Source organism: Babylonia areolata, chromosome 1 (genome assembly GCF_041734735.1).
Source record: "Babylonia areolata isolate BAREFJ2019XMU chromosome 1, ASM4173473v1, whole genome shotgun sequence".
Classification (NCBI taxonomy): Eukaryota; Metazoa; Mollusca; class Gastropoda; order Neogastropoda; family Buccinidae; genus Babylonia; species Babylonia areolata.
The window spans coordinates 83,412,313-83,436,530 of NC_134876.1; the positions used below are offsets into that span (position 1 = coordinate 83,412,313).

Here is a 24,218-nt window from a genome sequence, read left to right on the forward strand (position 1 = left end):
CACTACGACAGAATGAATGGGTTAATAAGAATGCTTGCTTCATTGCTGACCTTCGGTGCAATGAAGATGGAAGTTTCCTGACGTATACTGATTTCAATACAATATTCGAACAAATTTTCTGAGCTATGCGGCAGTTATCAAAATGAGAAAGCCTTCATTCGAACATTACATATGCATTTAAAAACATTCGCAAATCAAACTTCTCCAGTGCATTAGATCTGATATACTCAGTGAAGAGAGGAACAAGCTCGTACCATGATATTCTTGTGAAACATTATGTGGAAGCAAAATTTTTAAGAATACAAATAAAATGACAAACTGAGTATACAGGTTAACTGGATAAGGACTTTCAAAATGATTCAGAATATTCAGGAAATTAAGTTAAATTGTTTCAGATAAGATTAATGCACAAAATATTGCGACAAATGTAGTTCTGTCGGACATGGGAGTGAAAACTGATAACAGACGCTCCTTTTGCCACAGTGAGAGGGACACCATTGAACACATACATTTTGGAGATTCACACATGCAACCATCTTTTGGAAGTAGTTAGAGCAAGTAAAATAAGTGTGTGTGTGTGTGTGTGTGTGTGTGTGTATTTGGGTGTTATATTGTGGTTTGTAAGCCTCCCCCCCCTTTTTTTTAACGTATTGTTAACTTCCAAAATTGAAAAAGTGTGAAATCCAGTCTTGTTAACTGTCAGATATGGAATCTTCCAAGTCCATCGTTACGGGTTTGTTAAATGGAAACGGGCTTGTAGACGTATCACCCACTCATTCCATGTTTTCTTTTTCTTTTTCTGACCAGTTTTATCATCCGTTCCTGTTTGTACTGTCTGATTATGTGTTCATGCCAATATGTGAATTTTGTGTGTATACATTAGGCGACTCAACAGTGAACATGGAAATTGAGAGAGAAGTGTGTCGTGGAAAAAAGAAGAAAAAAAAAGCTATGTGTGACATTTAGATCTGAAGTTGTACTCTCTTACCAACACACTACTATCTCGTACCAAAATTTTTCTGGACATGTTCAATCCATGTATGTCGAGTTTTCAACAATGTCATCGTCACGTATTCAGACTCTTGTTAATCAAATTACCCTTCCATTTCTTTGTTCATTTTGTTGTATCTGTTCATTCTTTTGGATTTCACGACAATTGGTGAAGTCAAGTCACACGTGAGCCAACAATTAAACCGCAATGCTGATAATGTCGTCACTGCATTCTGACGTAATCAGTGAACTCGGTCACGTGTTGTAAAAAGTTGTACATGCAGTCCAGAAAGCAAACCACGGCATTCCATGTGTTACAGGAAAGCGAAATATAACACTGTTGTTTTTTTACATTGCCGTTGTTTAGATCAGGATTTTACAGCTTGCGCAAGTCAATGTCGTTAGTGATAGGCAGTGGTAAGGCATATTTTGTCGGTGCTGAATAAAACTGAATGTAGGCCTATAAGCTGTAAGTGTTCAATACGATTTCTAGAAACTTTTATTGTTGATTGATATGTACTGTTATGCTTCGACCATTATTCATTTTATTTCTTCTCTTCACTTTCTTTCTTACTTTCTTTTTCTCTCATTCTTTTCTGCTGTCATTCTTTCCTTTCCATTCTTTCTTCATCCTTTCCACTGTCTGTCTTTCCATCTTTCTCTTCCCGCACACATTCTGTAATCCCAGTATCAACAGGATACACAGAATGTTCGTGTTTGTCTGAAGGTTCAAACCAGTACTAATGAGAAGGCCTAGACACGTGACAGGAAATGGTGATGACAACTAGAGACATGATTCATCGGCGCGACATATATTGGACAAATTTCCCCACATCCCTTTCTACCATACGTCATGTCCAGCCTAAATCCCCAGTTCAGTATGCCATTCCTTTGAGCGTCGGATCCTCGCCCGAGTGTCCCGAGTTCGATCCTCGTTGTACTTGGTGGGTTGATGGTGGAGGTCAACATGTGTGCAGACCTGCTAGTGCCTGAACCCCCTTATCATGTGTGTACGCACGCAGAAGATCAAATACGTACGTTAAATAACCTGTAAACCATGTCAGCGTTCAGTGGGTTGTGGAAACAAGAACATACTCATCATGTACACCGCCGAAAACGGACTATGCATAATGCCTTCATGGCAGGGTAAATACACAAAACGGTCATACACGTACAGTGTTACCGGTTTGTGTGAGTGTGCGTATGTGTGCGTAACTGAAACCTGACTGAATGACACAGGAAACGAAAGACGAGTGCCCAAGCATATCTCACGTTCCCTGGTGGGCAATCTGTTGTGCAAATGACTGTGTAAAGCGCTTAGGGCTTGGTCTCTGACCGAGAATAGGCGCTATATAAGTAACCATGTCATCATTATGAATTTAGATGAAAGCCTAAAGCATCGTTAGTTTCATTCAGCAGAAACAATGACAGTGAGCCGTTGCATGCTGTCATACCATATCTCACCACCTCGCATATTGTGAAAAGATTTTGTTGTCGTGTTCATGCAACATACTTTTTAGTCAAAGCGAATCCATGAAAAAGGTTTATTCCTGACTCATGTGAAATGCAGGTCGAGAGCTCGATCTCTTTATTCTGCCGAAGTCTTGAAGATGTAGGCCTATGTCACAATTGGTCGTCACGGTAGTCTAGAATCTGCATTCTCACTGACTTTTTTCATGACGTCGCTTTATGCGACAAAAAATTTGTCGCAAATGACAGTTGTGGTTCGACAGAATTAACTGTCACAAATGTCCCATGTCGGACTGTGTACCTGTTCAGTGCCATCGGGCTTTATTGAAAAGTGAAATGTTTACAGCGCATGATTTGTGCACGACAAGAACAAGAACTCAGCTTTTGTTTCCCTTGTCCACTGATTTTCTGAATGTTTGATAAAAAGCCCAGTTGGTATGTCCCGTGACTGATCCACTTGATTCACTGTTCGGTTATTCACAGTGTAAACTAACAAACCTCAAGCAGTCTAGACCTCTGTCTCTATATCCCACTTAATCACACACACTCACAAACACATACACTCACGCGTGCACACACATATGTACACACATGCCTATGCACAGTCATTTGTACATGCATGTTCACATACACATTCATGCGCGCGCGCGCGCACACACACACACACACACACACACACACACATATCGCAGCACCTTATCTGCACTATGTTTGCAATGACCTGATTTATGTTACTAACATTATCAACAAATTTCAACTCGTAGGTATGATAACGACTAGTTGCACTCCAGGCAGTCGCATTAAAAGCTGGCGTGTTCGTTGTGCTGCAAACCAGTTCCCGCAAGTCAACAAGCGGACAAGCGCTGACAGTTTTGAGCTGTTGTCTGTACGAGTTCTGAAAAATCATGGAGCGCTGGGTTGGGCGTGTTGCCTTGGTTACAGGGGCCTCTGCAGGCATTGGGTACAGTGTGACCAAGGCATTGGTGGAACGAGGGATGAAGGTGGTGGCTTGTGCTCGTAACATCGCTGCTATTCAGGTGAGATTATAAAAAGCGATATTTACAGTGCAGGCTAATGCTCTCGTCCTGCACAACTATACAGAATTTATTCTTGGTCGGTTTCTATCTTTCACGTTCTGCTGGCGTGCATGCAACCATCCATCCCACCAAACACACACACACACACACACACACACATACACACACACACACACCCACACATGTACACACACCCGCGCGCGCACATACACACATGCACATTTACACACTCACATACATATAGGCCTACACACACACAAAACAACATAACCACACTTACACACTCACACGCACATACACACAAAACATGCATAATTGCACACACACACACACACGTACGCACGCACGCACGCAAACAGCACACATAAAATACACAATCCCCCCCCCCCCCCCCCCCCTCTGTCTCCTGCGTATCAGATAGTGTTCTCTAAAACGTGCTATCATGCTCATCAGGTCTCTTTCAAAAGGAGTGTTTGCGTGTTCTTTTTTTTCTCTTCTGTTTTGTTTGCGACCCGAAAGACGGACAAATCGTAGACTCACAACATCCTTTAACACTATCAAATTATGCAGCCAGATTTGGGTCAACTCTTTACAGCAGAGATTTCGTGTCAGCGTTCTTTTATATCTGTTTTTTTTAATATTTTTATTGCCCCTGTCGTTTTCTTTTTAAAGCACCTAGCCAAAGCAGCTAGCAAATACCCACGCGCTTGCACCACGAAAAAGAAAGAAAGAAAAAAGGTTTTCTGCACTTTAACCACCCCGACCTAATTCATACGTGCTAGAAAGCGTGTTGGTATACCTATATTTCTTTCTTTCTCTTCTTCGTACGAAACAAAAAGAAGATTTTTTCTAATCTCTCTCTTTCTGTCTCTGTCTGTCTGTTTCTCTGTCTCTATGTCTGTCTGTCTCTATCTTCCTGTGTCCCTGTGTCTGTCTCTCTGTCTGTCTCTGTCTCTATGTCTGCCTCTATCTTCCTGTTTCTATCTCCCTGTCTCTCTGTCTCTGTCTGTCACTCTGTCTGTCTGCCTATCCCTCTGTCAGCTCTCTTTCTCTCTCTCATTCTCTGTGTGTTTCCATTTGCCTCTCTTTACGACCTACAAAGAGCGAACGGGAGAACGCACGGCTGTACCATCCCACGGGAGCACGTCTATGTACTCCCAGGTCCATGTTCCCACATTCTTTGTTAGGTCCATATTCCCAAGGTCTAGGTATGTTTCATTATACATACATTGTTTGGGTTTCTGGTCAGTGGTCAGCTATGGGTAGCAGTGGCCGAATCGGTGAAAAAGTACTAATATTGCACTCATGAAGCGGAATAAAACTTTTTGAGTAGTGGTCAGTACTGGTCAGTGAATAGTCTAAACAATGCATAAACAGTTACATGCTGCATTATGAAAAGAATTCGGCAATGATTAGCAGTTGACAAGAATGGTCAGCAGCAGTCAGTAGTGGTCGGTTAATGGCAAAATCCCTCTAGAAGTCCCAATGCTGGATAACTGTCATAAAATAATACGATATGGGCAAAGTTAGATACTGGTTAGCAGTGATCAGTACTGGTCAGCAGTGGCAAGTAGCCGTTAGCAATGACCAACAGTAGTCAGCAGTGGTCAGCAAATGGTGATATCCTCTCAGGAAGTCCCTTTACTACATACATAATCATCACAGAGTGAACATGTGTGCATACCTGCTAGTGCCTGAACACCCTACGTGTGTATGCGCACGCAAAAGATCAAATACGCACGTTAAAGATCCTGTAATCCATGTCAGCGTTCGGTGGGTTATGGAAACAAGAACATAGCCAGCATGCACTCCCCCGAAAACAGAGTGTGGCTGCCGACATGTATGTATGTGTGTGGATGTGCGTGACTGAAACTTGATTGGATGACACAAGAAACGAATTATGAATGCCCAGTGACAGTTGTCAGTCAACTCTGACGAGGCAGGCAGCCTATTGTGCGAATGACTCCATGTTTGTACAGCACTTAGAGCTTGGTCTCCGACCGAGGACAGGCGCCATATAAGTATCCATATCATTCATATATGATCTGGCATACATCAGACACATATCAAATTATTAGTGTTTTTTCTGATGATGGACGATTTCCCAATTTCAATGATTGATGAGTTCTTACTTGTCTGGGTTTTTACTCCAGTGCGCGTGGATCCTGGGCACAGTGTCTCTGTCATCCACATCCTCTCAATTACTATGTGTGCGTGTGCGCGTGCGTGCGTGCGTAAGTGTGTGTGTGTGTGTGTGTGTGTGTGTGTGTGTGTTCGGTGTGGTGTGATGTGGTGTGGTGTGTGTGTATGTGTATGTGTGTGTGTGTGTGTTCGGTGTGGTGTGATGTGGTGTGGTGTGTGTGTATGTGTGTGTGTTTGTGTGTGTGTGTGTGTGTGTGTGTGCGCGCGCGCGCGCGCGCGTGCGTGTGTGTTTCTATGAGTGTGTGCCTGCGAGTATGCGCAACGATGTGGAATTATGTAGGAATTATAACGCGTATTGAATAATTCTGCCAGGTCAACTTCATTTCCAATGCAGAGGCGAAGAAGATTCTTGTTTTGTTGTTGTTTTTTGGTCTTCTTCTTTTTTTTTAATATTTTTATTTTTAGATGCTCATATACATTTTTCCAACTAAAACAATAAGTTTGAAATGCTTGAGCTGAGAGGAATTTTGGACACCAAATAGCATATCTGTAGCTGATAATTTCAACCTGATTTTTGATTGATTGTCTTTTCTATGCATTTCCAAAGGTCCTGTGGAATTGGGCAGTCGCAGAAAAAAGTGTTCTATGTAGTCAACTGTGTCACTGCAATAGGCAGTTATTTTCATGTCTTTAGATTTTTTATTCATTTATTTAGGATTATATATGTTGGGTAGATAGTGTGAAGAATTTTCAAGAGCAGAACTCTTAATTTTGATTCTTTTGTGATTTCTTCATCTCTTGACCATACCGATTTATTCATACCGATTCCAAATTTTCTGCGCCAAAAGCTAAAACCGCATGGATCTCTGATTCCTTTCCAGCAGTGTTAACATTATCTCTATATCGTTTGGCTTAGTGTTGAGTCCTTTTATATCATCTATCTGTTCATCTGTGTGTCTGACTCCTCTCTGTATCGACTGAAGACAGTAACTGGGGACTGAGTTGACTATAACGTTGTTTTCAAGTATTGTATTCACCCTCATTTCACCCTCATTTGCCCAGTTCACCCCAACCCTCCATTCATTTACGTCTTCCACCCCTTCTAACCGATAATACTGAAATGTCATTTTGGATGACTGATGACTTGCGCGATGAGTTTGTTTAAAGTGAAGATGAGTTGCGCAACGTCAACCTCACTCTCTCGTCCGGGTCCACCAATTTCCAGTGGCAAGACTAAGTCGAGACGACTGGAGGATGAGCACGGATGCAGTGGATGACCAAGATATCCTTTTGGTGTCTCATCTTGCTCTCTGCACTCCACAGTGCGTTGCTGTAACCGCCTTCTTCTCCGTTGAACCGATAAGTTGCGAGCTGCAACAAGGGAAGAGATCACACGGAGGTCAGAAGAAACGCTTCAGAGATACTCTGAAAGTCTCTCTGAAAGCGTTTGATATCAACCCTGACTCCTGGGAGGAATCTGCAGTGGACCGTGACAAATGGCGCACTGCTGTGCACAAAGGTGCCAAGTTGTGCGAGGCCAACAGGACTGCTGCAGCTGTTCAGAAGAGGCAAGCCAGAAAGTCACGGGCAAACAAGCTCCCTGACAATGGTATGCCTGTCTTTGTCTGCCCCAATTGTCAGCGAACATTTTGTGCGCAGATTGGACTATTCAGCCATCTGCGCATTCACAGATAGATTCATGAGCATCCTCCCCTCCACCCCACCACCACCCTCCCCCCATCCCCCAGCAGGATGACAACGATGGTCATCATCGATCTCGATGGACACACACCACTGAAATGTATTCATAAATACTTTAACAAAATGTCTTCAATCAGCGATATGTGAGACGGGACATTAAACAAAATTCTTCCTCCAATAATGTTGTGTATCTCATCTAAAGTTCATAATGTATTCTCTGTTTGATGAATGATGTGTTGAACTTGTTCAATTCCATTTCTCTGCCAGGACTGGAAGAAAAATGTTTTATTTCTATGTGTGATAGGTGAGTTATTGAGAAGCAGCTGAGTTAGGAAGTTAGTCTGATTTACATCATCTGGCATGCTCAGGATCTTGTTATCGTAGTAAGTTATTGTGACATCGTTTCAGAAATCGTGATCGATTATGTCCATGCCATTTATATTTTCTGGTTTACTGTTCATATGAGAGATATTGTCGTGTTGTTAGTAGTTCGTTTGTTTTGTTTGTTTTTGCTTCTTTTGTTTGTTTCTTGTTGTTTTTATACCAATATGCCACTTTCGTATTACACTCTTTCTCCCTTCCAAATAAAAGGGAAAATAATGTAATTGTAGCTCAAGCTGCTACCCATAATTATGTTCACTTTGTACACGTGCAGGACACACACACACACACACACACACACACACACACACACACACACACACACACACACACACACACACTCGGTTGAAAAATGTTGTGCCTTCTAAATATATAAAGAATGTATTCCAACTGTACTGCTGTACCTTCCAAATATATCAAGAGTATGTTGTAATTGTACCTCAAAATGTTAAATTGTAATTGTACCTCAAGCTGTTAAAAACATGTTCACTTCAAAACGTAGGAATACGTCACACACACACACACACACACACACACACACACACACACACACACACACACACACACACACACACACAGGTGTACGCGTGCGGGCACACGCAAGGACACCCGCACAATCACACACTAAGATAGGCCAATAAGTATAGTTCAGTTTATGTAAAATGACTTTGGGCTAGAGTAGTTTTTATCCCCACTGTGTGAGTCTGAGATTAATTTCGTTAACATATGTTTTCATGTTACCTTTTAGTGTTTACTGTATATTGATTGAATTGTTCTAATTAATCTCTTATTTGAATATTACCCTTTTACTAACTTTTACACACACACACACACACACACACACACACACACACACACACACACACACACACACACACACACACACACATGTGACATAAGGCAAGTCGCCTTATTCTTAAATGTACGCCATCCACAGTTGGCCCGATCGGTATTCAGTTATATATAAAGACTTGAGCTGGAACCTCCATGGCGGCATATCTGGTTCTTTAGTGTGACTGCGTGCGAAGTCCTATATGTAACTAACTAGCCACGAAAACCTAAGATAGGTGACGCAACATGGTGTCAGAAGATGGCTACTGTTTGTTGAGAACGGTTAAAAACTGTGGAAAACAGGTAACGGTCTAATTTTTCTCTTTTTTTTTGCACACGGCTTCGAACACGGAACAGTTTTCATGTGTCGCACATACGCTAATGTTACGTCACACTCACATTCACAGTGGCTCAGTAGATCCAGACGTCAGTGTCGGCCTAAAAACAATGACGTTTGACCTTTGACAAGTTCCTCCCGTAACACCATAGTTTGACATTTTGTGTACGTCACGTCAGTGCTCTTGACTAATCAAAATATTTAATACTGATAGTAGGTACCTTCAGTATGGCAGCAGAACAGCAACAACAGAAGCATTTTACTGCAAATATTCCAGTTCCAGCAAAATTAGATGTTTCTTCGGACATTGAAGCAAATTGGAGAAAATTTCTTCGACAATGGCAGAATTACGAAATTGCAACTCGTTTAGACAAAGAAGCATCAGAGTATTGCTGTGCCGTCCTGCTCGCATGTATCGGAGAGGATGCACAGGAAATCTATGAGGGCTTGCCGTTTGCAGAGGGAGAAAACAATAAAGACATCGAGACAGTTCTTGATAAATTCAGTGACTTCTGCTTGGGAACTACTCATGAAGTGTATGAGAGTTTCAAGTTCCACTCAAGAAACCAATCAAAGGATGAGTCCATTGATGCATACGTTGCAGCCCTGCGAAAACTGACAAAAACATGCAATTTCAAGGAGCCTGACAGGATGGTCAGAGATCGAATTGTTATAGGAGTGATAGACGATGACACACGGGAGAAACTGCTACAAAACAAGACTCTTACACTTCAGCAAACAGTAGAAATTTGCAGAGCCCAAGAAACGTCCAAGGCTAGAGCAAGGTCAATGCAGTCCAGAACATTTAGAGAAGGTAAGAGCAGTGAAGAAGTAGTTGAAGTAAACAAAGTCAAACAAGGACCGCAACAGAGCATGCCACCGTGGAAACGGACATCATCAGGAGGAAGCAAGCCATGCTCGTGGTGTGGAAGGGGTCCACATAGAAGAGATGCTTGTCCTGCAAAAGCAGCCACATGCAGGAAGTGTTCCAAGATTGGTCATTATGCTGCAGTTTGTTGCTCTTTGCCTTATTCAGTCAGGAGGTTGGAGGAAGAAGCAGAAGAAGCAACAGTGGCAAGTCTTTTTAGGCCTAAAGAGAACTCCAAAGCACGCAGAGAAGATGCTTTCCTGGATTCAGTCAATCACAAGGCAACATCAGATCCATGGAAAGCCAAGGTTAGATTGGAAGGCATGGATAACGTGTTCAAGCTGGACACGGGGGCAGATGTTACTGTAGTGCCACCATCGATGGTGCCAAAAGGCAAGAGATCACTACAGAGATCAAACAAGAAGCTGTTTGGTGCAAGCTGAGTCCAGATCCCTTGCCTTGGCAAGTTCACAGCACAGTTAACCTTCCAGAACCACACAACCACTCAGGAAGTGTACGTCGTTAGTGGCCTCAGTGAAGCATTGCTAGGTCGGCCTGCTATCACTGCCCTGAATATGATTGTGTGAGTGAACATGGTGAAGGAAACTGAGGAAACACAGTTTATAGCAGAATTTCCTGAACTCTTCAGAGGTCTTGGCAAGTTACAGGACTCTTACAAAATCCGCCTCAGAGACAAGTGTTCTCCCTACGCTATGTCAGCTCCACGTCGTTTAGCCCATCCTCTGAGAGAGAAGGTCAAGGTAGAGCTGGATCAGCTGGAACAGCAGGGAGTGATCCGCAGCATTAGCAAGCCAACTGACTGGTGTGCCCCTATAGTTGTTGTCCCCAAGAGCAATGAGAGAGTCCGAGTCTGCGTGGATCTGAGCAAACTCAATGAATCAGTTCGAAGGGAGAACTATCCTTTGCCAACAACTGATGAACTTTTGGCTCAACTATCAGGCGCAACCGTGTTTACCAAACTTGACTGCAATTCTGGTTTTTACCAGATACCCTTGGATGAAGAAAGTCAAGAGCTGACTACATTCATTACTCCCTATGGGAGGTATTGCTACACCAGGTTGCCGTTTGGAATAAGTTCAGGGCCTGAGGTGTTCCAGCAACGCATGAATCAGTTGTTAGAGAATCACGATGGAGTGATCTGTGACATTGATGACCTCCTCATCTGTGGGTCGTCAAAGCAAGAGCATGACATCCACTTGAAGAAGGTGATGGAGACCCTCCAACGGGCAGGCGTCACCTTAAATGGAGACAAGTGCCAGTTTGCCAAAGACCAAATCAGATTCCTCGGGCATGTTGTCTCCAAGGATGGGATAGCCATGGATCCAGAAAAAATCGCTGCAATCAAGGATTTTCCCAGGCCACAGAATGTGTCAGACCTAAGGAGACTCTTGGGAATCATCAACCATGTTGCCAAATTTGCAGGACCTACCCTAGCAGATGACAGCAAGGCCCTTAGAGATCTGCTGAAAAATGATGTTGAGTGGACTTGGGCCACAGCTCAGGAGGCAGCATTCCAAAAAGTCAAGAAGCAGTTGACAGAAGCTCCAGTCTTGGCACACTACAATGCAACCAGAAAAACAGTGGTCTCAGCCGATGCCTCCTCATTTGGCCTTGGTGCAGTCCTCCTACAGAAACAGTCAGATGGACACTTAAAACCAGTGTTCTACGCATCCAGGAGCATGACAGACACAGAAAGAAGGTATGCGCAAGTTGAACGTGAAGCCCTTGCTGTGACTTGGGCATGCGAGAAATTTGCAGATTACATTGTAGGGCTGCAGGATTTAGTTATCCAAACAGATCACAAGCCCCTTTTGGCCCTTCTGAAGTCTAAAGGCCTGGAAGGTCTGCCACCCAGGATTCAGAGATTCAGAATGCGTCTGATGCGGTTCTCGTACTCCATCGAGTATACAAGAGGAAAAAACCTTGTGACAGCTGACGCTCTGTCACGTGCACCAGCAGGAAAACAAAAACCAGAAGAGAAGACGCAAGAAGAGGAGGATGATCTCTTCGTACATCAGGTCATCCAGAACCAGCCAGCATCAGAGTGGCGACTTGAACAGATTCGAAATGAATGTATGAGAGACAGAGTTTGTCAGGTGCTATACCGATATGTCCAGGAAGGCTGGCCAAATTCGAGTCCAGATGATCCAGAGTTGAAGGTGTTTTGGTCTGTCCACTCAGAAATCACAGTGCAAGAGGGCATACTTCTCTACAGGAGCAGACTGATAATTCCAGAAATCCTGCGAGCTGACATCCTTGAGAAGCTGCACACTGGACACCAAGGCATCGTTAAATGTCGAGCACTAGCCAGAGACTGTGTTTGGTGGCCCAGGCTATCAGCCCAAATTGAGTCCATGGCCCAGAAGTGCCCAATCTGCATCAAAGAGAGACGTGTACCGCCAGAACCCCTCATCACAACTGCCACACCAGCATTCCCATGGCAAAAGGTTGGCATGGACTTGTTTGAGATTTCAAGACAGCAGTATCTTCTGGTTGTTGACTACTACTCACGCTACATTGAGGTGGTCACACTGAGTAACACCACAGCCAATCATGTGATATCTCACATCAAGAGTATTTTTGCCCGCCATGGAATTCCACAAATCGTTGTAAGCGATAACGGTCCCCAGTTTGCATGCAGACAGTTCCAGGAATTCACACAGAAGTACGAGTTCACTCACATTACCAGCAGCCCCCACTACTCACAGGGTAATGGAGAAGCGGAGAGGGCGGTCCAAACCATGAAGTCATTACTTACAAAGGCAGAAGACCCCTACCTGGCTCTCCTCGCTTACCGGTCCACACCATTGGAGCAGGGCCTGAGTCCTGCCGAGCTGCTGTTTGGCAGAAAAGTCCGCACTGTTGTCCCATCAGCACCTTTGCAGCTCTCCCGTGAGAAGGGGAAGAAGTGGAGGGACTTCAGACAAAGAGACAAAATCAAGAAGCAGAAGCAGAAAGACAATTTTGATAGAGCTCACTGTGCCCGTTCAGCAACTGTTCTACATCCTGGTCGGCCAGTTTGGGTACAGTTTCAGTTTCAGTTTCAGTAGCTCAAGGAGGCGTCACTGCGTTCGGACAAATCCATATACGCTACACCACATCTGCCAAGCAGATGCCTGACCAGCAGCGTAACCCAACGCGCTTAGTCAGGCCTTGAGGAAAAAAAAAAAAGAAAAAGAAAAAAAAAGGTGAATAAATGATAGATAAGCTTTCACAAATAAATAAATAAATAATAACTATAATGTAAAAAAAAAAAAAAAAAAAAAAAGCAAATAGATGTAAAACATGAAGACACATATTCACATATACACCCACACATGCATAACAGATATGCACCGAGCATGCAGTTTCACAGATATGAAAGCACAGTCAAATACATATAAACGTACATGAGCTCCAACAAACACACACACACCACACACATTACCCTGCACCTCCTCTACCCCCCTCCTCCACACACTCATTTCTAGTCTACGTATCACAGCTTCCACGGCACACACACACATACATACACACACACACACACACACACACACACACACACACACACACACACAGATGAACACTTACTTGTACAAGCGCACACACATATACCCATATCTCCACACACATATGTACAAAGATATATATATATATATCCGTTCCAATATCCTGTTGCTCCCACAGTGTAGGCATGCATACACTCATATACCTCATCCTCTACCCCACCTCCCCTTGCACCCCCACCTCCCCCTCACACACACACACACACACACACACACACACACACACACGCACGTGCACAGAACTCTACTGACACTTGTGTACACTTACACTCTCGCGCATGCACAAACGCACTCAAAAATACAGACCCACACATGCACACAAACACACACATACACACACGCACAGAGGCTGCCACTGATTGGCCGCATGAGGGATGGGAAAAGATCTCTGATGCCAAGAAAGTGGCGTCTAGTGTGTTGCTCAGTCTATTGTATTTGGAAAAGCCCACAGAGACTCTGTTCCGTTTTGAAGAAATTTGCGCAATGTTGGTTTGGAAATGATGCCGATATTTTTTTGATTAACAAAGCATCGTGCTCTACCTTTCATGTTAGACTTACGGCCACTCCCTCTCTCTGCTTTTATTTCTTTGAGGCGATCGATGGTGTGATGGCCTTGTACCTGTTCTTTTTGATATTCTTTGACTTTTCTGAGGATTTCCAATTTTGGGTACATCCAGCCCAAACTCCAGGGACCATCATTCACTCCCTTCCCAACAGGGACTACAAGGTCCAGACACCCCATGGACCCCAACGCCGCAATCGCCGTTTCCTTGTTCCTCGAGACCCAAATCCTGAAATCCCCAAACCTGTCCCCAGACCACTCTCGTCCCTGCTTTCCGCCAAGCCACATACAGAGGTGGCTTCTTGTCCTTTTCCGTGGGACGATGCTGTCACCAGTCCAGTTGCGTCTGGTGTACCGAAGGCTGCCGCTTCCAGTGCTGTCACCAGTCCAGTTGCGTCTGGTGTACCGAAGGCTGCCACTTCCAGTGCTGTCACCAGTCCAGTTGCGTCTGGTGTACCGAAGGCTGCCACTTCCAGTGCTGTCACCAGTCCAGCTGCGTCTGGTGTACCGAGGGCTGCCGCTTCCAGTGCTGTCACCAGTCCAGCTGTGTCTGGTGTACCCAGGGCTACTGCTTCCAGTCCAGGTCCGTCCCATGGTGCACCTCCTGTGAGCAGCCCTGTTCCAGCAGCCCAGATGACCAGAAGAGGCCGCATTGTGAAGGCCCCACAAAGACTTGATTGGTGATGCCATGTGGGGTCCAAAGACTGACCACTCAGAAAAGACGAAAGAAGAGACGTCACCTTTGTGTGCTATCGATTCATTTAAGGCGCCTTTGTGTGCTATCTATTCGTTTTCGATTTACTTCGGTTTCATTTTATTTCGTTCGTACTAGTGTTTTTTTTTGTTAAAGTTAAATCTTGATTTTGATTGTCTATCATTCTCGAGAAAGGGGGATGTGACATAAGGCAAGTCGCCTTATTCTTAAATGTACGCCATCCACAGTTGGCCCGATCGGTATTCAATTATATATAAAGACTTGAGCTGGAACCTCCATGGCGGCATATCTGGTTCTTTAGTGCGACTGCGTGCGAAGTCCTATATGTAACTAACTAGCCACGAAAACCTAAGATAGGTAACGCAACAACACACACACACACACACACACACACATACACTCCCCCTCCTCCTTCTTCGTGTTCTTCTTGTTCTTGTTCTTCATCTTCTACTACTGCTGTTACTTTTTTCTCTTCACAGCCCATTGCAGTTCTACTGATATGTATTTATTCAGTCTATTTATCTTTCGTTTGTTTGTTTGCTTAATGATCTATTCGTTTTATCTCCTTACTGGAGTGTTAAACGGATGACAGTGATCATTTTCCCCCTTGCAAGGAAAACATTCGCTCACAGCCAGTGATCTATTGAAAGCTGTAGTTCCGTCGTGACGTGAACTTATTTGTAGATTAAATAATACCTAAGTTTTTGGCAAATCCTGTAAACAGAAGGCATGATTGATAGCCTTTGGCATTTTATGGTAAGGTTGTATTTTGATTGGCTCAGATGGAATGTACTACCACTGAAATAGCTTCACTTTCATTTTAAGGAGGTGCCATAGTGTACGGACATATCCATATACGCTGCACCATTGAAATAGAAACACGTCAGTGTTGCACTGTATTTCAGAACAAAGATCCCTCCCTCTGAAACTGGTAACTTCCAAGGACAATGGCACACGGTTGTCACAGGGTGACGAAGCAATGTTCTCATATGCTTGAAGACAGAGTTAGAAACCAGAACTGCTTCATTGCAGCCGACCCCCGTCCCATCTATTCCCTCACCTCACCTCCTATCTTACCACAGAAACTTGGAGAGGAGCTGAGCGAACATCCGGGCAGCTTGACGGCGGTAAAGTGTGACGTGTCCAAGGAGGAGGAGGTGACGGCCATGTTCCAGATGATACGTCAGCACAGCAGTCTGGGCCGTGTGGATGTCTGCATCAACAACGCTGGTCTGGCCCATGATGCACCGCTCCTCACTGGCGATCCTGCTCAGTGGAAACACATGTTTGACGTGAGAAATGCTTGACGAAAATATGTCTCGGAACACACACGATTAACAATCTTTCATTCCTATAATCATGCAATTTTTGTTTTTATGTGCGCAGTGCTTTAAGCAAGATCTCACAGACATAGTCTCTGTACTGTCTCACTTTCTCTGTCTCTGTCTTCCTGCCTCTCTCTGTCTCTGTCTCTCCCTCAATCTCTCCCTCTCCCCCCTTCTCTCTCTCTCTCTCTCTCTCTCTCTCTCTCTCTCTCTCTCTCTCTATCTATCTATCTATCTATCTCTGTCTCTCCTTCTCTCTCTGGATTTCAGTCATTTTTCACAAATTGTACGATTCCTGATTCCAGTAACTTTATTGTCCAAAGATGCATGCAGGCTATGATGATTCCAATAATATTATTTAGGTTTGGTGTATAGGCCAACATGTATTTGACTTTTTTCTCTTTCTTTCTTTTCGTACTTTTAAATATCATGTTCACCTGCCTTGTTGAGTTTTTCCGACTGTCGAGCGGAAGTTGTGTCATTGGTTTGATGGTTGGCATTTGACCCTGACTGGGCTTTCTTGCCCCGACCTACCAAACCAGCGTAACTACGCACATTTTGGGCTGAGCTGGGGAGGGGAAGGGGGGGGGGGGTCTGTTTTTAACCCCAAAGGCCCGAGTTGGAATGAATCGAGCCCTATACTTTTCAGATTTAAACCCAACACTTTCAACATCTTCGTTCTTGCACCTGGCTGTCAAATGCCATATCGAATTACTAGATACTAAGGTTAACTATCATGTCCTTTGGCATGTAAGACAGTAACGAAGTGTTGCTGTTTCTGAAAGAAAGTTGGGGTTTTGTTTGTTTGTTTGTTTGTTTTTGTTTGTTTGTTTGTTTGTTTGTTTTTAACAAGACTGGACTGTTAATGCCCATCCCCCAATGTGGAGTACAGTCAGTGAATCGTGCAATGTCCAGCCTCTACCCTTCGACCTGTCCTACTTGGGTGGCCCTACCAGGAGAATAAGCTCCGACCGGTATAACTCTAGGGGTCCCTGATACACGCAACCCCCCCCCCCTCTCCCCCCACCTCCCTCACCGACCGCCCCCCCTGCCCCTCCACCTCCCATTCCCTCAGTCACCCTCCCGCCCACCACCACAGCAAGATGGCAATCCTTCAGACACCCTGGTTGCAGATGGTCAAAGAGGGGGCAGAGTTAATAACATGATTTGATGCAAGGATTGTGCATGTTTGTTTTTCCACTCAACTTCTGCAGGTGAACGTCCTGGGACTGATGATGGTGACGAAGGAGTCATTCAAGCTGATGCAGGAAAACAACATTGACGATGGTCACATCATCCTCGTCAACAGGTAGCTAGGATCAAACACCATCCCTGTTTTCATCTACGTTACTTCTCTCATCGATCTGGTAAAAATGACAGCGACGAAAATGACAACGAAAAGACGACGACGCGGTGAAAGTATTTTAACAATATAACATTCCATCGTATCTCCGTACATTTTGGCCTTAGCTCATCTTCTACATCCATTACCAATAGTGCACAAGAGAGAATGCGCAATTTTTCATTGTGCCATCTACGTTTTGGCAATGGCAGAAGGTATGAAGGAGAATGGTACTCACACTTTGATCAGTCTGCACTCAGTTATGTCTGGAAATGCTCGTCAACAACTTCCATCTGGACCAGCTTTCAAATGTTTCTTTATTTCGATTCTAGAAACGAGAGGTCCAGGGAGTGAAACAGGAGGGATTCGGAAGTGGACGAGGTGGGAAATGGGACAGAACCTGAGACAAAGAAAGAGAGAGGCGGGAGGAGGGAGGGAGAACGAGGGGAGGGAAGGAGAGAGAGAGAGGGAGAAGCAAAAATTCTATCCTTCAAGGCAGGATTTCTATGATACGTAATCTGGCGAGAATCAACAAACATGCCTATTCCGAAATGTATGCATTGAACGCACAGAGAGAGACAGAGACAGACAGACATATAGACAGAGACACACACACACACAGAGTCAGAGAGTGAGAGACAGAAACAAAGACGGAGTGAGAGAAAGAGAGATCGAGTGACAGAATACTTGAATAAACTGACGCTGCCATTTTGCAGTGTTGCGGGCAAAACCGTCTCGTCGTTCATCCCGTCTCACTGCTACTCAGCCACCAAGTTCGCCGTGTCGGCCCTGTGTCAGGGAATGAGGAACGAACTGAGAGCACTCAAGTCCCGAATCAGAATATCGGTAAGACTGCTGAGCCTTGGTATCACTGAGTAATGAATTATGTGTTCAGTGTCTGACGACCACAAAACGTCATAGGAAACGTCGATATGAAAACAAATAAAACTGCAGGCATAAAAAAAGAAAAGAAAAGAAAAAAAAAAGGGGTGGGGGGGGGGGGCGCTCTCAGTGTACCGATACGCTCTCTCTGGGAAGAGCAACCCGAATTTTACAAAGAGCAATATATTGTGACAAAAAAGAGTAATATAATAAAATACAATACAACGCCTACGTCAGATATGTGCAGTTTCAGTTTCAAGGAGGTGTCAATGTGTACGGTATGACCCATGTACGCTACACCACTTTTGTTGTAAAAAATAGAATTAAATAAAGAAAATAAATAAAAGAAGATGCCTGATCTCAGCATGAACTCAGCTGATATCAGTGAACAGGCCTTCAGAGGTCACCCCAGGTTTGAATAAATGTATTATTGAAGTCTGATTGTTGATATCAGTGAACACACATCCCCCCCCCCCCCGCCCCCCCCGCATATATATATACATATATATATATGTGTGTGTGTGTGTGTGTAGAGAGAGAGAAACATGTATGTATACATTGTGAATGCGGGGGGGGGGGGGATGTGTGTTCACTGATATCAACAGTCAAACTTTAAACTTGCCTGTGTATTCATGATTGCACATGCACACACACACACACTCTCTCTCTCTCTCTCTCTCTCTCTCTCTTTCTCTCTCTCTCTCTCTCTCTCTCTCTCTCTCTCTCTTTGTGTGTGTGTGTGTGTGTGTGTGTCTATTTGTGTGTTTGAGTGCATGTGGTTGTGCGAGTGTGTGTATTTATGTACGTGTGTACGTGTGTGCATGCGTGTGTGTGTGTGTGTGTGTGTGTGTGTGTGTGTGTGTGTGTGCACGCGCGCCCATTCCTGTGTTTTCCCTTATGTATGTATGTACGTATGTATGTATGTACGTATGTATGTATGTGAATGTATTTACGTGGAGTGTGTTCATGCTTTGACTTAACTTTGGGTGTTGTGTTTTATGTTGTATGCCTCTTTTTATGGCTTTATTTATGTTTTCATTTTACCGCTCTCAGTTTCCCCAGTAGAGATACTAAAGTGATTCTGATTGTCATTCTGATTCTGTATGAACACAAACAACTTTTCTTTTCTGACAGCAAGTTTGTCCAGGGATGGTGGAGACGGAATTCGCAAAACGTTTCGTTGGAGAAGAGGATGCAGCAACTGGGTTTTCCATCTTGCCTGTAAGATCATGTGGTGTTATAAGTGAACACCTGACTCGTTGTTTTACCTTTTATATCTGAGCCATCTGTTTTTCCTGTGTGCGAGCCTATGGTTGTGTACTACGCCCACTTGCACGCACACACACACACACACACACACACACACACACACACACACACATGTTTAATTTAAATCTTTTAACTTTGAATTTGATGCACACGTTTATACCAGGTTGATGCTTTTTAACTCCCGAAGAGAGTGGGAACATTACAGAACAGTAAAATCTCGATGACGCCCCTTGGGTGATCGGTCACCGGTTGCGTTCATTGAGAACGAAACTCGAGTTATTGTTTTGTATTGTAGAATAGAATAGAATAGGTCTTTTTTTACCAAGTGTACCGGGGTCACAAAGAATATTTGGGGGATGGGAGCGGGGTCGGAGGGGACAATACATAAAAAGGTACAAACGTAAATAGAAAATCATATATAAACACAGATGCAGTATAAATGTTGACACATACATGTGCATATGAACATTAGAACTTGTGCATGCACACCCACACCCACACCCACACCCAACACCGCACCCGCCCACACCCTCCCCACAACCGCACGTTTGAACATGAGCCGCACATTACATGCGGACGGGGTAGATGACTGGATCTTCAGGTAGATGGTTGTTGATTGCACATTTCTCTTTAAACACACTGGGTTTGTTCGAGAGATAGGACATTGTTGGGAGAAAAAGGTTTTGGCGAAGCGATTGGTTTTGGTCCTAATGGTTATGTACCGACGACCCGAGTGTAGTGTAGTGCAATGCAGTGTCGTGTCGTGTCGTGTAGTGTAGTGTAGTGTAGTGCAGTATAGTGTAGTGTAGTGTAGTGCAATGCAGTGTAGTGTAGTGTAGTGCAATGCAGTGTCGTGTAGTGTAGTGCAGTGTAGTGTAGTGTAGTGTAGTGCAGTGCAGTGTAGTGCAGTGTAGTGCAATGCAGTGCAGTGTAGTGTAGTGTAGTGCAGTATAGTGGCGTGCAATGCAATATGATGTAGTGTAGTGCAATGCAGTGTCGTGTAGTGTAGTGTAGTGCAGTATAGTTCAGTGTAGTGTAGTGCAATGCAATGTAGTGTAGTGCAGTATAATGTAGTGTAGTGCAGTATAGTGTAGTATAGTGCAGTGTAGTGCAATGCAGTTTAGTGTAATGTAGTGTAGTGCAGTATAGTGTAGTGCAATGCAGTATAGCGTAGTGTAGTGCAATGCAGTGTAGTGTAGTGCAGTATAGTGTTGTGCAGTGTAGTGCAATACAGTGCAGTGTAGTATAGTGTTGTGCAGTGCAATGCAGTGCAGTGTAGTGTAGTGCAGTGTACTGCAATGCAGTACAGTGCAGTGCAGTGTAGTGTAACGTAGTGCAGTATAGTGTAGTGTAGTGCAGTGCAATGCAATGCAGTGCACTGTAGTGTAGTGTAGTATAGTGTAGTGCAGTACGTTGCAGTGCATTGTATTGAATTGTATTGCGTTGTACTGGATTGTATCATATCGAATTGAATTGAAATCTACAAAGTTTTGTCACAACAAATTTCTCTACGTGAAAATCGGGCAGCTGCCCCCGGGTGGAGCGCGTCTCTACAGGGCAGCGCCACCCATATGTTTTGTCCTCTCTTTTTTTTTTAGAGGTGTGGGATGAAATTCCCGATCAGTTATACCAGGCATAACCAATTACTCTCTTCCTTAGCTTTCAATTGGATCCTATTGCTGTGATGGAAATGTTGTAATCCCGTTGTTACCACGCCACCTTTTTTATCGTGTTTTCCTAAACGAAGCGGCTTTCAAAGGTTTTCATTCTCATGAATGTACAGAAACTCTGTGTGTGTGTGTGTGTGTGTGTGTGTGTGTGTGTGTGTGTGTGCGCGCGCGCGCGCGCACATGTGTATATGTATGTCTGTGTCTGTGTGCAGTATCTCAAGGCTGACGACGTCAGTGACAGCATTTTGTACATCCTGGGAGCTCCGCCACATGTGGAGGTTTTTTTTTTATTTGTTAATTCTCTGTCTGTCTGTCTGTCACTGTCTCTGTATCTCTCTGTCTCTCTGTTTCTCTGTCTCTGTCTCTCTGTCTGTCTGTCTCTGTCTGTCTGTCTGTCTGTCTCTCTTTGGTATTTCAGCGAAGGACTTAAGAATTCATGTACGCGTTCCCATCAGAATTCATATTGTTTAACGCGTGTTACACGGCTGCACAACCGTGTATTTGCTGAAGGGGGGGTGGGGTTGCGGAGTGCGGTGGTGGTGTGGGGGGGATGCTGTTCTCACCATCAGTAAACAATATGTACATTCCTTCAACTGTTAGTTAATAAGAGCTACGTGGAGACGAAGAGAGGGAAATGATTCAATGATCGTGCAAAAGACCTGTGCCTGGCACTGTTCCACAGTAAAGATGGACATGTACGGGGTATGAACACAAAACTGACTTATCCATAACTTTTATCTTAATAAACTTTCAGCAGCAAATTGAAGCGTTACGATAATGCAATTTCCTTTCTGTTGAGTTTATTGTAAACATCCTGGCTGGATTTTATCATAATTGACTCTTTTTTTAGAAGCCAATGGTAACGTTGATCTAAAATCATTGAAATCATTGTTATGCATTGAAAGAATTCATTTAGATGGTGTCTCACGCCATTGAAAGCAGGGTAGCACAGAACAATATGAGTTGCGTTTTCTGAGGCAGATTTACAGAATAGACATTGTTGAATTTTTGTTGTTGTTCTTGTTGTAGTTTTTGTTGTTGTCGGTATCTTCAGTTAAGTAAATATAAACTGAGAACTTCAAATGTTAATGTGGGTCATCATCATATTGTGTCTTAAATGTACTGTCGTTTACGAATCTGTTCAAATGATGATATCGCATATTTACCATTTGTTGTTGTCGTTCAGGAGGAAGGCGACAGAATGGTTAAGACGCTCAGCTGTCAATACAGAGTCCTTTGCTCTTGCCCTTTCTCCGAAGCTTCACTGGAAAATCAAACTGAGCGTCTAGTCTTTCGGGTGAGACGATAAACCGAGGTCCCGTGTGCAGCACGCACTTGACGCACTGAAAAAGAACCCATGGCAACGAGAGTGTTGTCCTCTGGTAAAATTATGTAAAAAGACATCCACTCTGACAGGTACACAAATATATATGCATGCACTCAGGGCCTGACATGCGCGTTGGGTTCTGCTGCTGTCAGGCATCTGCCTAGCAGATGTGGTGAAGCGTATATGGAATTGTCCGAACGTAGCGACGCCTCCTTGAGAAACTGAAACTGTCGTCGTTGCTTTGCTGTAGTTCTTCATCTACTTTCTCTGTGTGTGAGATCTTCAGTTTAACGTCTATTCACTAGAAGTGTTATTAGACGGAAGGAAGAGAGGTAGAGGGTGAAAGAGAGGGAATGCTTGTGAATATTGGTGTAGTAAAGTGTTAATGTATGTTTCAGAGGAAATAAAAATGTCTATTATATATATATATATGTGTGTGTGTGTGTGTGTGTGTGTGTGTGTGTGTGTGTGTGTGTGTGTTTTCAGGTGAATGACGTGGTAATACTGCCCACAGAGGAGACATCCTAAAGGAAGACAGCACACTGATTTATTCTGTCCACAACATGATCAGCTCATCATAGTCAGGACGAAGTGCTTTCTGCCCGGTTCACAGCCCAGCGTTTGTTTTGATATTCGAAACACAGCACTTTTTCTTTTTCGTTCAAACAACACAAGCTTCTGGTCGTACTCTGGAGATGTCAGGGAACAGAGATTTTTTAGCTGCTCGCAAGAATTAAAAAAAATCAAGTTTTAGTTCGCTCTCTTTAGCATATAATGATTGTTTTCTTTTGGGAATGTTTTTCTTGCTCCTCAGAACGATACTGATTTATTTTCCAAAGAACAATGTTTTATTTACTTATATCAGTAATAAAAAAAAATTGTTTCATTTGCTTGCTTCGTTTGTTTTATTCTTTGGATGTTTAAATTCAAAATACAGAGCTTATCCACACACTCCAGATGTTACTATATACATCTATACTTCCCATCTCGCAGCCTGCGGCTTTGATGCGGTCTCTGTTCTCGCAATATCACACGCAAGCGCGCACACGAACGCACACACACACAACCACACCACACCACACCACACCACACCACACCACGAGCACACACACACACACACACACACACACACACACACACTTGCATAAACACACTCCACATACACAAACGCTCGCGCACGGCCACACACACGCGGCGCGCGCGCAGACACACACACACACACACACACACATAATTATATGTGTTCATACACACTGTTTTAATGCTTGATTCATTAACAAAATGTTACGTAACAGCTGGAATAAAAGGGAAAAGAAACATCTGGTTGGCTCATGTTGTGTTTGTCAAAACACTGGCTGTGAAAAGACCAGGATCCCAGGCCTTTCAACGTCCAGGTCATTCTGAGCAAAACATTCCCCTTGCCGCGGCCCAGGCAGGTATGTTTGCAACATGGGTATTCGACTCCTGTCGGTCAAAACAGGTCAGCAGTGCTAACGACAGGTGAAGACCTCATTTCTGAGAGCATGGAGCGCTGGGTTGGGCGTGTTGCCTTGATGACAGGGGCCTCTGCAGGCATTGGGTACAGTGTGACTAATAGGCTACCTAAATTAATGAAAAATATGCTAAAAGTGGAAATCGCTGCTTTTTTTGTGCTGAATATTACTCTATATGGTTTGAAATATCACATAATGATCCAAATTATATTTTTACTCACCTGCGGAAACGAGTATTTGTCGAACCAAAAGTTCTGTATTCCAAGCCCAGCAATTCCAGCTTAAGCAGCCCAAATCAATTTGCATTTCA

The 24,218-nt window shown here is 43.8% G+C and overlaps 1 protein-coding gene across 1 annotated transcript; it reads left to right on the forward strand.

Moving 5' to 3' along the window:
• Positions 1-3,241: 3,241 nt before the first annotated feature.
• Positions 3,242-23,301, forward strand: LOC143293900 (dehydrogenase/reductase SDR family member 11-like). Its single transcript, XM_076605254.1, has 7 exons — positions 3,242-3,497; positions 15,683-15,892; positions 17,140-17,234; positions 17,984-18,113; positions 19,284-19,370; positions 21,301-21,366; positions 22,902-23,301. Exons 1-7 carry the CDS (start codon positions 3,366-3,368, stop codon positions 22,941-22,943), a joined length of 762 nt encoding a protein of 253 aa, XP_076461369.1. The 5' UTR covers positions 3,242-3,365; the 3' UTR covers positions 22,944-23,301.
• The last annotated feature ends 917 nt before the right edge of the window (positions 23,302-24,218 follow it).